This window comes from Lethenteron reissneri, chromosome 26, assembly GCF_015708825.2.
Source record: "Lethenteron reissneri isolate LAM-NWPU_2019-01 chromosome 26, ASM1570882v1, whole genome shotgun sequence".
NCBI lineage: Eukaryota > Metazoa > Chordata > Hyperoartia > Petromyzontiformes > Petromyzontidae > Lethenteron > Lethenteron reissneri.
In genome coordinates, this window is record NC_083804.1 from 19,040,180 (window position 1) to 19,056,306 (window position 16,127).

At 51.7% G+C, this 16,127-nt stretch overlaps 1 protein-coding gene across 1 annotated transcript in view; it reads left to right on the forward strand.

Moving 5' to 3' along the window:
• The window catches only part of PIGB (phosphatidylinositol glycan anchor biosynthesis class B), a 28,336-nt gene that overhangs the window by 1,100 nt on the left and 11,109 nt on the right, over positions 1 to 16,127 (forward strand). Inside the window, exons 2-7 of the mRNA XM_061560409.1 lie at positions 2,739 to 2,896; positions 4,250 to 4,376; positions 4,804 to 4,921; positions 6,888 to 6,992; positions 7,841 to 7,971; positions 8,798 to 8,941. Coding sequence (XP_061416393.1) covers positions 2,755 to 2,896; positions 4,250 to 4,376; positions 4,804 to 4,921; positions 6,888 to 6,992; positions 7,841 to 7,971; positions 8,798 to 8,941 — 767 coding nt within the window. The 5' untranslated portion in view covers positions 2,739 to 2,754. The remainder of the gene's footprint in view (positions 1 to 2,738; positions 2,897 to 4,249; positions 4,377 to 4,803; positions 4,922 to 6,887; positions 6,993 to 7,840; positions 7,972 to 8,797; positions 8,942 to 16,127) is intronic.

Below are 16,127 nucleotides of genomic sequence, written 5' to 3' on the forward strand. Positions count from 1 at the left end.
CTCACCACGCTCACAGTACACTCACAGAACACTCACCACGCTCACAGTACACTCACCACGCTCACAGTACACTCACAGAACACTCACCATGCTCACAGTACACTCACTACACTCACAGTACACTCACTACACTCACGTACCAACACACTACACCCATACAAACTACTGTACACTCAAACACACCACGCTCACAGTACACTCACCACACTCACAGTACCATTACACTAACACACTACACCCATACACACCACGCTCACAGTACACTCAGCACGCTCACAGTGCACTCACGGTACACTCACCACTCTCACAGTACACTCACGTACCAACACACTACACCCATACACACCACGCTCACAATACACTCATGTACCAACACACTAACACACTACACCCATACACACCACGCTCACAGTACACTCATGTACCAACACACTAACACACTACACCCATACACACCACGCTCACAATACACTCATGTACCAACACACTAACACATTACACCCATACACACCACGCTCACAATACACTCATGTACCAACACACTAACACACTACACCCATACACACCACGCTCACAACACACTCATGTACCAACACAATAACACACTACACCCATACACACCACGCTCACAACACACTCATGTACCAACACACTAACACACTACACCCATACACACCACACTCACAATACACTCATGTACCAACACACTACACTCATACACACCACACTCACAATACACTCATGTACCAACACACTAACACACTACACCCATATACACCACGCTCACAATACACTCATGTACTAATACACTCACGTACCGATATACTAACACACTGCACCCATACAAACTAGTGTACATTAAGGGGCCGTCCATAAATGACGTCACGCGATTTTGGCCGATTTTGTACCCCCCCCCTCGTCACACGGCGTCACAAAAAGTCAGCCCCCCCCCCTCAAATTTGACGTCACAAAGCTCTGCCCCCACCCCAAAACCATTTTTCCATTTGAAAAAATAAACATGCTTCAAATCGCTTTAAACTATTGTCATTGTAGTGCGTATTTAATGTGGCGCTGCACTCTGATGTTGTAGGAAAAAACGTATTAAAAGGTGGCGTTGGAAAGCTGACATTTTGCATCAAATTCACTTGAAAATATTCAACGTCTAACCAAAACTGCAGATGTTCAGAATATTATATTGAAATTCTCTTAGAATTATAAAATATTAAAAGTAATTCAAAATAAAAAAAAATACTTGAAACTTTATAGTAGAACGAAGCAAAATGGAGAATAAAATTATAACAATCATTCATTCCACAATGAAAAGCCCTGGTAGAATTATTAAAATCAAAATGTTTAATAACAATCATTTAAAATTTGTAATAAATTTATGCTTCTCCATTCTATCATGGAGAAGCAAAATGCTCCTTCATAGAATAAATAAAAGGTGACCTTAGTAAATTTAAAGAATCAAATAGTTAATAATGAAAATGTATCTAAATTAGTGTTATAACACTTCTATTTAATTACGTTTATATTTCAAGTTGCGCATTTTGATGTGACGTCACATTTCTCCCCCCCCCCCCCCTTGTCACAAATGTCTGACCCCCCCCCCCCCCCCGGTGCGTGACGTCATTTATGGACGGCCCCTAATGCACTCTACACCCATTCTAGCTACACTTACACTACACACATACCAATACACTCACGTACTACACTCATAGCAACTACGCTACGCACATACCAATACACTCACACACCAAACTCATCTAAAACTACTTTACATTGATACACAACTTGTTCACACTATACTCATGCGCGCATACAAACTAGTCACACACTATATTTATACAGTACATACAGACTACACTACTGCACTTATACTGTGTTCACACACTACACTCGTACACTAGACCAGGGGTGGGGAACCTTCTTTCTGCCAAGGGCCATTTGGATATTTATAACATTATTCGCGGGCCATACAAAATTATCAACTTAAAATTAGCCTGTTATATTTGGTCAAACATTTAATAAACTCACCCCTAATGTGATGGCTGTAACTGCTTCTCTTTGGCGAGGCGTGTGATGTTAGCTGGTATTGATGATGTTGCTACTCGCAACTGCTTTTCCAGGTTTGCTCCTAGATTTATTGAATTCTAGTCCCGCCTGCGGTTGGCTTGGCAGGGCCACACCAAATGATTTTGCGGGCCTTGTACGGCCCGCGGGCCGGACGTTCTCCACCCCTGCACTACACTAATAAATCTTGACTTAAAGATTTCGTGACTGCAGGAAATCGTGCAGTGTGGTCTGTGTGTGCGGGTGGCGTGCGTCGCACACACACTCAGTCAGAGACGAGGTAGTCGCAGGAGGCACCGTCATCCCCTTTTATTGTTGTTGTCGGGTTCACGCCACCACTGGAGCTGCCGCACGACCCGTACCAGACACGACCCTGTCCTCGTTGCACGGACGGCGTCGACCAGGACAACCAACTCCTGTCCGGCCGCGCAATGATCGGGCGAAGGCGACAGCGACGACGAAACGAGTCCAGTTCCAGAACCGGCAGCCCGGAGCTCTCGCTCTCCACTGCTTTTATTCCCCTCGGCCTCCCTTGAGAGTCGTTCCATGGTCCATGTAGAGCTGATGACATGTATCTCCAAGAGGCTTTGCTGCGATGTGGGGTTAGAGCCCTGTAGTTCCTGCTCATCTTTTCTCCTCTTCCCACGCCGCATGCATCCCCCCAGATGTGCGACAGGGCACATGGAGCCTGGCAAGGGTGAGGACAGCTTCCCAAGTGGACTCCGGGCACGAGTCTCCATCCACCGCCCGGCTGGAAGGACAAGACGAGACGAGGAGCACGACGCGGAGAAGGACGATCAGCTCTCGCCCACTGGCATCTGGGGTAAAACTCAGGTCATGCGTTGTGTTTCGATTTAAAGCTTTCGTGACTGCAGGGATTCATCTTCTTGGTTCTTTCGGTAAAGTCACGTAGAATGGAAATGATAAAATAATAAAAAAATTAAACATAATAAAATAATTCTCACGACGTTTCGGCCACAGCGCAAGCAGCCGTCCTCAGGTGGAGAACAGGTCTGTCGAGAAGACAGAGTCTGAATGACACACCCCAGGCTTGGAGCGACTATTTAAGCTGGCGCTCTTCCCCCTCCATCCCAGCTTAAATAGTCGCTCCAAGCCTGGGGTGTGTCATTCAGACTCTGTCTTCTCGACAGACCTGTTCTCCACCTGAGGACGGCTGCTTGCATTGTGGCCGAAACGTCGTGAGAATTATTTTAAGATGTTTTATTTTTATTATTTTATTATTTCCATTCTACGTGACTTTACCGAAAGAACCAAGAAGAGGGGGTCATGCGTTGTGTTCCCTGGAGAAACAATGCGTGGCACTGGCTTGACGAGACTACAAACTCTGCCCTGGGCTTTACAGTCTTGGTACCTGGAGTGCAGTTGGATCCATTGAGGAACTTGAATGCAATAGCAGGGGTTTCACAAGTGATTTCACTGCCAGATAGGCACCGGCAGGTCAATGGGCATGTGACGATGTGTAAATCAGGGAATGAGAAATTAATTAGCTGATTTACACATCGTCACATGCCGATGTCACTGTAAGAATTGTATTCTTTATCACTTAAGTAGATCACATGAACTTGTCGTCATTTATACAAATTGGAAAAATGAATATGTAGAAGCAATGAAATAAAACAAAGATAATTGGATTATTGATTTGTGTATCACGACCACTAATATTCACAAACACATCACGATTATAAGGCAGAGGTATGATTATTACATGCCTATCATAATCCTTTGGTTTCTCTGGGGAACTGGTCGGATGAGAGAGAGCCCAGCCTCGGTGCATCGGCATCATCATCAAACGCCACGTTCAAGTTCCAATTATCAACAAATCTACTTGTACGCATTGCCTGAAGTGAAACAAAAACCCAATGCAGACTTTATCGCCTCCTCTACTTCGAACCACGAGTCATCGCTGCTATGCTGTGCTGGGAATGCAGTGGTGCTTTTTCCAGATGCTGGGTGCTGTGCGTTAATGTTGGCTGTTGAGTGTCGATGCTGGGGGCTTTGTGTTAATGCTGTGCTTTGCATTGTGTATCTATGTTGGGTGTTAATGCTGTGCTTTGCATTGTGTATTTATGTTGGGTGTTAATGCTGTGCTTTGCATTGTCTATGTTGGGTGCTGTGTTGATGCCGGGCGGCTGTGTGTCGATGTCTGTGCCCTCAGGCTCGTGCTGGAGGCTGTATGCGGCGCTGTCCACATTCCGGGTGCTGAACTGCCTGCTCGTGCAGTCCAGCTTTGTGCCAGACGAGTATTGGCAGTCGTTGGAGGTGGCACACGCGCTGACATTCGGGTCAGGATACCTGTAACATTTCATTGAATCACTGGGAGGTGAATTGTTAAATGCCTGATTGTCTCGACTCTGGGTCACGACTTGAGTAGAACTCGATTCACTTTTAACTTTGTGGTTCATGCAGAGTCTCACAATAAAAACATTTTAATATGCACGATTCATTGCATATAATGGGGAATAATATTTACAGTTGAAAGCCGATATAAACAGAACCCCATTCTGTGTCTCCACATACAGATCAAAATGTACGTTTAGTCCATCACCCTATTGGCTTTCCAGGCCCATGTTATCTCGCGGCATTTGTTAATTTTATCGGTTGATGAATTGTTACACACCTATCAGTTATGTATGAAGCAACTGATATTGAAGAATGTCCAAACGGATTGTGTTTCTGGTGCTGCATTGCACGTTGCCTACTTCCACACAGGTATGGACACTTGACTTGGGAATGGCGGGAGGGCATCCGTGGCTACGCATATCCATTTGCCATTGCACTCCAATACAAGCTGCTGACAGCCTTGGGTCTCGAGTCGACCACACTACTGGTACAGCCTTTTCATTCCTTCCGCTCCCACCATCCCCACCACGGTTCTTTCACGTATTGTCTTTCCTTTGACTAGGAACAAAATAACAATTTTAAAAATTTTATTCCAATTGCAGTTTTGTATCGTGTTGTCAGGAGATGAAGATATTTCCACTTGAACTCTACAGCTAGCAGTGCATTACCCCATGATAGAGAGAAGTCGCTGAACAAGGGACACATGTTTGGATGCCCTGAAACTATTGTTGTTCATCGTACAGTAACATGTCTCCAAGGCGGACGTAGGTAAGCCTGATTTCGAAGTAAGGCGAAAAGATTATTGAAATGTTAAGAAAAATTAAAAAATTACACCAAACTAACTGGAACACTTCTCAGGCCAATGAATTAAGCAGGAAATGGTGTAAAGCTTTGCATATGTTGTGTAGGAAATTCAAGACTAGGAAGTGATTGATGTTATCCCCGACCATTGAATACAGTGAAACCTCAGCGAGCCGGACGAGTAGGAACCCTGGTCGGGAAAGCTGAGAGATCCGTTAGTTGAAAATCTAATAAAAATCAATGCAATATATCACTAACCATCATAAAAGCCATCGCAGCTAGCATTAAAAACACATACACAATGAATTTTTATATATTATAAATACATTTTGATGCCATAAACACGATGAAATAAACTGCATGATGTAAAAAAAACAACTGCTATGCTATATTTAGTATGTTGTGGATTGAACCCTACAGGGTGGGTATGTACTCACCATTGGGGTGTTTGATGCCCTCCGAGATGTAAAAAAGCAGCAAACACGAAAAATAAGGAGCGTAGAAGAAGAGATGGGCACCATTGTGGTGAGATGTTGACTGCATGTTCTCCCCGTGGTCGCGTGGATTTTCTCGGGGTCCTCCAGTTTTTCCAATCACATTTAGAAACTTGCATTTAGAGTGTTTTGCTGCTATATATTTTCACATGTTAAGTCACTTCGTTGAGCTATCATTTTTGGTCAGGTCGCAAATGAAAAATAGCTATATAGCTCAGTGGGCCTTACCTGGTAAAATAAAATGTGTTCATAGTTTATAGGCTACAGTAGAGGGAGCCACAATTCACGCAGCTACAAATTCTGGGCCACCTACTCTGCATGCACTGCAGCTCTATTTACATACCCAAGAAAGGCACATCGAGTCGTCGGATTCTTTTTCATGGGGGTCCTGCATTGGGTTTTTATTGTAAGATGTTTTCAACCAATTAATGAGGTTTACACAAGTGTGAGGAAATCGGACGGAGCACCCGGAGAAAATCCACACGTGCGAAGGGGCAACACTCTATCCCTGTACAGATGGAAACAAATGGACATTAGTCCACTTTCTGTACTGCCTTCTCGTGGCGAGCCAAGGTATGGCACATCGATGCCCATGGGAAGGGAATTTCAGAGCATTTGTATGATCCATCAACTCTCGCCTCCACAGTGCTGGAATATAGGCCACGTACATAGTCACCACTGTGGCACAGGATGCTCTCGCTGGTAGAGGAGATGGTGCTAAGTTATGTTTTATTTATCCTGCTTTGGTCTGGCTAAATGGAAAAATCCGGCTGCGATAATAATATTAGTCAATTACATTTATAAAGCGCCTTTGTACAAGGTGCTCAAAGCACTGTACACCACAACATAGATACAAAGATGGCCAAGGGAAGGAGAAACTAAGAATTATAGCTAATGTAGACAACCAAGAGCAAGATTATATAAAATTTTGGTGAATTGTGCTGCTCCCAATTGTAAAGCTGAATGCAACACTCATGTGTTGTATGGTATTTGGTCAATCACATGAATGCTGAGCTCGCCCACATGCTTTGCTGGGGCTCTCTTTCTTATTTTTTTACAAAGAAACAACTCAACTCTTAAAACCTGTGAGAATCGGCCTCCGTTGCTTGGGTTTCACAATTAGTTTGTGTGTGCGTGTACACATGTCCGTGCATACAGATATGGCTGCCCAGGCTGTCCCATGCTCTGTTGGCAGCGTTTGCCGACTTGAAGCTCTACCATACGGCAAGCGACCTGTCAGGAGCACGGGTGGCACGTTGGGTGGTGAGGGGCCCTCTCAACGCTCACCTACCATCACCTACCCTCACCTACCCTCACCTACCCACACTCGTATCTCAGCTGACCATTCACCCCTACCTTCTCGCACCTGCCCACAATGCACTTGATTTCTGTCACACGTTTTATTTGTGTTTGAGTTCTCGTCTATGTTTACACGCTTACATTTGTGGGTTGATCTGCTGGCAGTTGTAATGATTAATTAAATAAAAATTATTCCCGAGTTGGCTGGGTGGTGCAGAGGTCAGAGCACTGATCCAGCACTGCTGAGATCCTGGGTTTGAATCCTGGATTTAACCACCTGTGATTAGCTGGGTTCTCAAGTATACCACTTTTAAGGTTTAAACTTGAACCCAAATGACCGCAAAAAAAACGTTAAGTTTGTTTTATAAAAATAAAATGTTGCTTATTCCATCCCTGAGACTTACGTTTTTTTTAGTTTTACCGCTGTGAAAAGACCCCTACTTGTAGAGCGTTTAAAGGTGCGGATTCATATATGTGCATTCTAATGTCTGTGCGTTCTCAAGCTTGTTAGCGTGCTGTGCTACGGCCAACACCAGTGAGGTTTATCTGAACTGGTCCTGGGCCTCCTCTAGGTCTACTCAGCCTCATATTAGTAGCTAGTACGATGTGTAAACATCGCCAAAAGGGAGACAGAGGCGGCTTGGCATGCTGCTGGCCACCCTCACCCCCTCATGTGCCGTGCCGGCCTTTATAGGTGCTCGCTAACAACACTTGCCCTAACAGCCTGTTCAGGCTATATGGGGACTTTTTGTTTGTCTTTGTTCACACGTGTGTATTCTGATGCATGTGTGTTGCTGTGTGCGTGTGTGCAGTTGCTGTGCCAGCTGTGCTCCTGGTTCACGTGGTACTCGTGCACGCGCACGCTCACCAACAGCGTGGAGGCATCACTCACGTGCATCGCCATGGCTCACCTGCCCTGGGCATCACGCAGTCCTCGCAGCAGGTACCTTCATCCCGGGGCTCCACACACAGCCAATAGACGCCATTGATCACAGCTCACACACAAACAACAACGATTGCCAGTTTCCACTAAGTGACATCGTCACAACACTTATGCCAAGCTAGGTGCACCTTGAGGCCACGTGAAGTGTCGAAGGCTCGCTGACAGGTCACGCGATAGTCTCAGATGTTATAGTTTTACTGACTGAGATGACAGGTAAATGCAACACCCGTGTTTCTCCTGTGCCAACTTGGAGTGTTTAGCCACCCGGAACTCCACTTGTTGTTGTGAGTGTTGCTCATCTGCTCTCCATTGTTGAAGAGTGAATACCTCTAACTTCCCAGTAGCATTCTTCACGGTGGCCGAACTTGACGCTCCTGGTACCAATTATAAACAAGTGCATTCTGCTTCAAATCATCCCTTACCACATCAGTCCATAATTTTTCTACCCCATGCTATGCCGATTTAGTTGAAATTAATATATAACCAATATATGGCTGAACAGAATATGCTTGGTCATTCGGTGACTGGGTATGCGGTCTTCATGACCAAGCCAATGAAGCTTCACCCGTCGGAAGAGTCCACTGATTTGACTGTGTCCATATCTTTCAAAGATTTGTGAGCTTCAAACACAATTCATCCTGGTTAAACCCAGGATGGATTGTAGACAGGCCAATTTAATGTTTTTTTAAGCCGACACACATGTTCCTGTACAGGGGCCCACTAATCAGAGGTAGGTAAAAAAAAAAAAGGGCACAAGCGTTGCAGGGTCAGGCCCCCCTTGACTCATACTGTTTGTATTTGTGTATGCCTGTGTGTGTGTGTGCAGCATGGTGAGGTCCGTGTGCGTGCTTGTGCTGGCCGTGCTCGTCAGGCCAACGGCGGCCGTGCCGTGGTTGCTGCCCGTGGCGGTTGCACTCTGGCGCCAGAGACCCCCGCCATGGGCCCCACTTGGACACTTACTTGCAATCGGGTGAGGGCCCAACCACACTGGATGGTCTAGAGGTAGTGCTGGGTGGTCTAGAGGTAGCGCTGGGTCGTCTAGAGTTAGTGCTGGGTGGTCTAGAGGTAGCGCTGGGTGGTCTAGAGGTAGCGCTGGGTCGTCTAGAGTTAGTGCTGGGTGGTCTAGAGATAGTGCTGGGTGGTCTAGAGGTAGCGCTGGGTGGTCTGGAGGTAGCGCTGGGTGGTCTAGAGGTAGTGCTGGGTGGTCTAGAGATAGTGCTGGGTGGTCTGGAGGTAGCGCTGGGTGGTCTAGAGATAGTGCTGGGTGATCTGGAGGTAGTGCTGGGTGATCTGGAGGTAGCGCTGGGTGGTCTAGAGGTAGTGCTGGGTGGTCTAGAGGTAGCGCTGGGTGGTCTAGAGGTAGTGCTGGGTGATCTGGAGGTAGTGCTGGGTGATCTGGAGGTAGCGCTGGGTGGTCTAGAGGTAGTGCTGGGTGGTCTAGAGGTAGTGCTGGGTGATCTGGAGGTAGCGCTGGGTGGTCTAGAGGTAGCGCTGGGTGGTCTAGAGGTAGTGCTGGGTGGTCTGGAGGTAGCGCTGGGTGGTCTAGAGGTAGTGCTGGGTGGTCTAGAGGTAGCGCTGGGTGGTCTAGAGGTAGTGCTGGGTGGTCTAGAGGTAGTGCTGGGTGGTCTAGAGGTAGTGCTGGGTGATCTGGAGGTAGTGCTGGGTGGTCTAGAGGTAGTGCTGGGTGATCTGGAGGTAGTGATGGGTGGTCTAGAGGTAGTGCTGGGTGGTCTAGAGGTAGTGCTGGGTGATCTGGAGGTAGCGCTGGGTGGTCTGGAGGTAGCGCTGGGTGGTCTAGAGGTAGTGCTGGGTGATCTGGAGGTAGTGCTGGGTGATCTGGAGGTAGTGCTGGGTGGTCTGGAGGTAGTGCTGGGTGGTCTAGAGGTAGTGCTGGGTGGTCTAGAGGTAGCGCTGGGTGGTCTAGAGGTAGTGCTGGGTGGTCTGGAGGTAGCGCTGAGTGGTCTAGAGGTAGTGCTGGGTGGTCTGGAGGTAGCGCTGGGTGGTCTGGAGGTAGTGCTGGGTGGTCTAGAGGTAGTGCTGGGTGGTCTGGAGGTAGTGCTGGGTGATCTGGAGGTAGTGCTGGGTGGTCTAGAGGTAGTGCTGGGTGGTCTGGAGGTAGCGCTGGGTGGTCTAGAGGTAGTGCTGAGTGGTCTGGAGGTAGTGCTGGGTGGTCTAGAGGTAGCGCTGGGTGGTCTGGAGGTAGCGCTGGGTGGTCTGGAGGTAGTGCTGGGTGGTCTAGAGGTAGTGCTGGGTGGTCTGGAGGTAGTGCTGGGTGGTCTGGAGGTAGTGCTGGGTGGTCTAGAGGTAGTGCTGGGTGGTCTAGAGGTAGTGCTGGGTGGTCTGGAGGTAGTGCTGGGTGGTCTAGAGGTAGTGCTGGGTGATCTGGAGGTAGTGCTGGGTGGTCTAGAGGTAGTGCTGGGTGGTCTGGAGGTAGTGCTGGGTGATCTGGAGGTAGTGCTGGGTGGTCTGGAGGTAGTGCTGGGTGGTCTGGAGGTAGCGCTGGGTGGTCTGGAGGTAGCGCTGAGTGGTCTAGAGGTAGTGCTGAGTGGTCTGGAGGTAGTGCTGGGTGGTCTGGAGGTAGTGCTGGGTGGTCTGGAGGTAGCGCTGGGTGGTCTGGAGGTAGCGCTGAGTGGTCTAGAGGTAGCGCTGAGTGGTCTAGAGGTAGTGCTGGGTGGTCTGGAGGTAGTGCTGGGTGGTCTGGAGGTAGTGCTGGGTGGTCTGGAGGTAGTGCTGGGTGGTCTGGAGGTAGTGCTGGGTGGTCTAGAGGTAGCGTGGGTGGTCTAGAGGTAGTGCTGGGTGGTCTGGAGGTAGTGCTGGGTGGTCTGGAGGTAGCGCTGAGTGATCTGGAGGTAGTGCTGGGTGGTCTAGAGGTAGCGCTGGGTGGTCTGGAGGTAGTGCTGGGTGGTGTGGAGGTAGTGCTGGGTGGTCTGGAGGTAGTGCTGGGTGGTCTGGAGGTAGTGCTGAGTGGTCTGGAGGTAGCGCTGGGTGGTCTGGAGGTAGCGCTGAGTGATCTGGAGGTAGCGCTGGGTGGTCTAGAGGTAGTGCTGGGTGGTGTGGAGGTAGCGCTGGGTGGTCTGGAGGTAGTGCTGGGTGATCTGGAGGTAGTGCTGGGTGGTCTGGAGGTAGCGCTGGGTGGTCTGGAGGTAGTGCTGGGTGGTCTGGAGGTAGTGCTGGGTGGTCTAGAGGTAGTGCTGGGTGGTCTAGAGGTAGTGCTGGGTGGTCTGGAGGTAGCGCTGGGTGGTCTAGAGGTAGTGCTGGGTGGTCTAGAGGTAGTGCTAAGTGGTCTAGAGGTAGTGCTGGGTGGTCTGGAGGTAGCGCTGGGTGGTCTAGAGGTAGTGCTGGGTGGTCTAGAGGTAGCGCTGGGTGGTCTAGAGGTAGTGCTGGGTGGTCTAGAGGTAGCGCTGGGTGGTCTGGAGGTAGCGCTGGGTGGTCTAGAGTTAGTGCTGGGTGATCTGGAGGTAGTGCTGGGTGATCTGGAGGTAGTGCTGGGTGGTCTGGAGGTAGTGCTGGGTGGTCTAGAGGTAGTGCTGGGTGGTCTGGAGGTAGTTCTGGGTGGTCTAGAGGTAGCGCTGGGTGGTCTGGAGGTAGCGCTGGGTGGTCTAGAGTTAGTGCTGGGTGATCTGGAGGTAGTGCTGGGTGATCTGGAGGTAGTGCTGGGTGGTCTGGAGGTAGTGCTGGGTGGTCTAGAGGTAGCGCTGGGTGGTCTAGAGGTAGCGCTGGGTGGTCTAGAGGTAGTGCTGGGTGGTCTAGAGGTAGCGCTGGGTGGTCTGGAGGTAGCGCTGGGTGGTCTAGAGGTAGTGCTGGGTGGTCTAGAGGTAGCGCTGGGTGGTCTAGAGGTAGCGCTGGGTGGTCTAGAGTTAGTGCTGGGTGATCTGGAGGTAGTGCTGGGTGATCTGGAGGTAGTGCTGGGTGGTCTGGAGGTAGTGCTGGGTGGTCTAGAGGTAGTGCTGGGTGGTCTGGAGGTAGCGCTGGGTGGTCTGGAGGTAGTGCTGGGTGGTCTAGAGGTAGTGCTGGGTGATCTGGAGGTAGTGCTGGGTGGTCTGGAGGTAGCGCTGGGTGGTCTAGAGGTAGTGCTGGGTGGTCTAGAGGTAGTGCTGGGTGGTCTAGAGGTAGCGCTGGGTGGTCTAGAGGTAGTGCTGGGTGGTCTAGAGGTAGTGCTGGGTGGTCTAGAGGTAGTGCTGCGTGGTCTAGAGGTAGTGCTGGGTGGTCTAGAGGTAGTGCTGGGTGGTCTAGAGGTAGCGCTGGGTGGTCTAGAGGTAGTGCTGGGTGGTCTAGAGGTAGCACTGGGTGGTCTAGAGGTAGTGCTGGGTGGTCTAGAGGTAGTGCTGGGTGGTCTGGAGGTAGTGCTGGGTGGTCTGGAGGTAGTGCTGGGTGGTCTAGAGGTAGTGCTGGGTGGTCTAGAGGTAGTGCTGGGTGGTCTAGAGGTAGTGCTGGGTGATCTGGAGGTAGTGCTGGGTGGTCTGGAGGTAGCGCTGGGTGGTCTGGAGGTAGTGCTGGGTGGTCTAGAGGTAGTGCTGGGTGGTCTAGAGGTAGTGCTGGGTGGTCTAGAGGTAGTGCTGGGTGGTCTAGAGGTAGTGCTGGGTGGTCTAGAGGTAGCGCTGGGTGGTCTGGAGGTAGTGCTGGGTGGTGTGGAGGTAGTGCTGGGTGGTCTGGAGGTAGTGCTGGGTGGTCTAGAGGTAGCGCTGGGTGGTCTGGAGGTAGTGCTGGGTGGTGTGGAGGTAGTGCTGGGTGGTCTGGAGGTAGTGCTGGGTGGTCTGGAGGTAGTGCTGAGTGGTCTGGAGGTAGCGCTGGGTGGTCTGGAGGTAGCGCTGAGTGATCTGGAGGTAGCGCTGGGTGGTCTAGAGGTAGTGCTGGGTGGTGTGGAGGTAGCGCTGGGTGGTCTGGAGGTAGTGCTGGGTGGTCTGGAGGTAGTGCTGGGTGGTCTGGAGGTAGCGCTGGGTGGTCTGGAGGTAGTGCTGGGTGGTCTGGAGGTAGTGCTGGGTGGTCTAGAGGTAGTGCTGGGTGGTCTAGAGGTAGTGCTGGGTGGTCTGGAGGTAGCGCTGGGTGGTCTAGAGGTAGTGCTGGGTGGTCTAGAGGTAGTGCTAAGTGGTCTAGAGGTAGTGCTGGGTGGTCTGGAGGTAGCGCTGGGTGGTCTAGAGGTAGTGCTGGGTGGTCTAGAGGTAGCGCTGGGTGGTCTAGAGGTAGTGCTGGGTGGTCTAGAGGTAGCGCTGGGTGGTCTGGAGGTAGCGCTGGGTGGTCTAGAGTTAGTGCTGGGTGATCTGGAGGTAGTGCTGGGTGATCTGGAGGTAGTGCTGGGTGGTCTGGAGGTAGTGCTGGGTGGTCTAGAGGTAGTGCTGGGTGGTCTGGAGGTAGTTCTGGGTGGTCTAGAGGTAGCGCTGGGTGGTCTGGAGGTAGCGCTGGGTGGTCTAGAGTTAGTGCTGGGTGATCTGGAGGTAGTGCTGGGTGATCTGGAGGTAGTGCTGGGTGGTCTGGAGGTAGTGCTGGGTGGTCTAGAGGTAGCGCTGGGTGGTCTAGAGGTAGCGCTGGGTGGTCTAGAGGTAGTGCTGGGTGGTCTAGAGGTAGCGCTGGGTGGTCTGGAGGTAGCGCTGGGTGGTCTAGAGGTAGTGCTGGGTGGTCTAGAGGTAGCGCTGGGTGGTCTAGAGGTAGCGCTGGGTGGTCTAGAGTTAGTGCTGGGTGATCTGGAGGTAGTGCTGGGTGATCTGGAGGTAGTGCTGGGTGGTCTGGAGGTAGTGCTGGGTGGTCTAGAGGTAGTGCTGGGTGGTCTGGAGGTAGCGCTGGGTGGTCTGGAGGTAGTGCTGGGTGGTCTAGAGGTAGTGCTGGGTGATCTGGAGGTAGTGCTGGGTGGTCTGGAGGTAGCGCTGGGTGGTCTAGAGGTAGTGCTGGGTGGTCTAGAGGTAGTGCTGGGTGGTCTAGAGGTAGCGCTGGGTGGTCTAGAGGTAGTGCTGGGTGGTCTAGAGGTAGTGCTGGGTGGTCTAGAGGTAGTGCTGCGTGGTCTAGAGGTAGTGCTGGGTGGTCTAGAGGTAGTGCTGGGTGGTCTAGAGGTAGCGCTGGGTGGTCTAGAGGTAGTGCTGGGTGGTCTAGAGGTAGCACTGGGTGGTCTAGAGGTAGTGCTGGGTGGTCTAGAGGTAGTGCTGGGTGGTCTGGAGGTAGTGCTGGGTGATCTGGAGGTAGTGCTGGGTGGTCTGGAGGTAGTGCTGGGTGGTCTAGAGGTAGTGCTGGGTGGTCTGGAGGTAGTGCTGGGTGGTCTAGAGGTAGTGCTGGGTGGTCTAGAGGTAGTGCTAGGTGGTCTGGAGGTAGTGCTGGGTGGTCTAGAGGTAGTGCTGGGTGGTCTAGAGGTAGCGCTGGGTGGTCTAGAGGTAGTGCTGGGTGGTCTAGAGGTAGTGCTGGGTGGTCTAGAGGTAGTGCTGGGTGGTCTAGAGGTAGTGCTGGGTGGTCTAGAGGTAGTGCTGGGTGGTCTAGAGGTAGCGCTGGGTGGTCTAGAGGTAGTGCTGGGTGGTCTAGAGGTTGTGCTGGGTGGTCTAGAGGTAGTGCTGGGTGGTCTAGAGGTAGCGCTGTGTGATCTGGAGGTAGTGCTGGGTAGTCTGGAGGTAGTGCTGGGTGGTCTAGAGGTAGTGCTGGGTGATCTGGAGGTAGTGCTGGGTGGTCTAGAGGTAGTGCTGGGTGGTCTAGAGGTAGTGCTGGGTGGTCTGGAGGTAGTGCTGGGTGGTCTGGAGGTAGTGCTGGGTGGTCTAGAGGTAGTGCTGGGTGGTCTAGAGGTAGTGCTGGGTGGTCTAGAGGTAGTGCTGGGTGATCTGGAGGTAGTGCTGGGTGGTCTGGAGGTAGCGCTGGGTGGTCTGGAGGTAGTGCTGGGTGGTCTAGAGGTAGTGCTGGGTGGTCTAGAGGTAGTGCTGGGTGGTCTAGAGGTAGTGCTGGGTGGTCTAGAGGTAGTGCTGGGTGGTCTGGAGGTAGTGCTGGGTGGTCTGGAGGTAGTGCTGGGTGGTCTAGAGGTAGTGCTGGGTGGTCTAGAGGTAGTGCTGGGTGGTCTAGAGGTAGTGCTGGGTGGTCTAGAGGTAGTGCTGGGTGGTCTGGAGGTAGTGCTGGGTGGTCTGGAGGTAGTGCTGGGTGGTCTGGAGGTAGTGCTGGGTGGTCTGGAGGTAGCGCTGGGTGGTCTGGAGGTAGTGCTGGGTGGTCTAGAGGTAGTGCTGGGTGGTCTAGAGGTAGTGCTGGGTGGTCTAGAGGTAGTGCTGGGTGGTCTGGAGGTAGTGCTGGGTGGTCTGGAGGTAGTGCTGGGTGGTCTAGAGGTAGTGCTGGGTGGTCTGGAGGTAGTGCTGGGTGGTCTGGAGGTAGTGCTGGGTGATCTGGAGGTAGTGCTGGGTGGTCTGGAGGTAGCGCTGGGTGGTCTGGAGGTAGTGCTGGGTGGTCTAGAGGTAGTGCTGGGTGGTCTGGAGGTAGTGCTGGGTGGTCTGGAGGTAGCGCTGGGTGGTCTAGAGGTAGTGCTGGCTGGTCTGGAGGTAGTGCTGAGTGGTCTAGAGGTAGTGCTGGGTGGTGTAGAGGTAGTGCTGGGTGGTCTAGAGGTAGTGCTGGGTGGTCTAGAGGTAGTGCTGGGTGGTCTGGAGGTAGTGCTGGGTGGTCTAGAGGTAGTGCTGGGTGGTCTAGAGGTAGTGCTGAGTGGTCTAGAGGTAGTGCTGGGTGGTCTGGAGGTAGCGCTGGGTGGTCTAGAGGTAGTGCTGGGTGGTCTGGAGGTAGTGCTGGGTGGTCTGGAGGTAGCGCTGGGTGGTCTGGAGGTAGTGCTGGGTGGTCTAGAGGTAGTGCTGGGTGGTCTGGAAGTAGTGCTGGGTGGTCTAGAGGTAGTGCTGGGTGGTCTAGAGGTAGTGCTGGGTGGTCTAGAGTTAGTGCTGGGTGGTCTAGAGGTAGTGCTGGGTGGTCTAGAGGTAGTGCTGGGTGGTCTGGAGGTAGTGCTGGGTGGTCTAGAGGTAGTGCTGGGTGGTCTGGAGGTAGTGCTGGGTGGTCTAGAGTTAGTGCTGGGTGGTCTAGAGGTAGTGCTGGGTGGTCTGGAGGTAGTGCTGGGTGGTCTGGAGGTAGTGCTGGGTGGTCTAGAGGTAGTGCTGGGTGGTCTGGAGGTAGTGCTGGGTGGTCTAGAGGTAGTGCTGGGTGGTCTGGAGGTAGTGCTGGGTGGT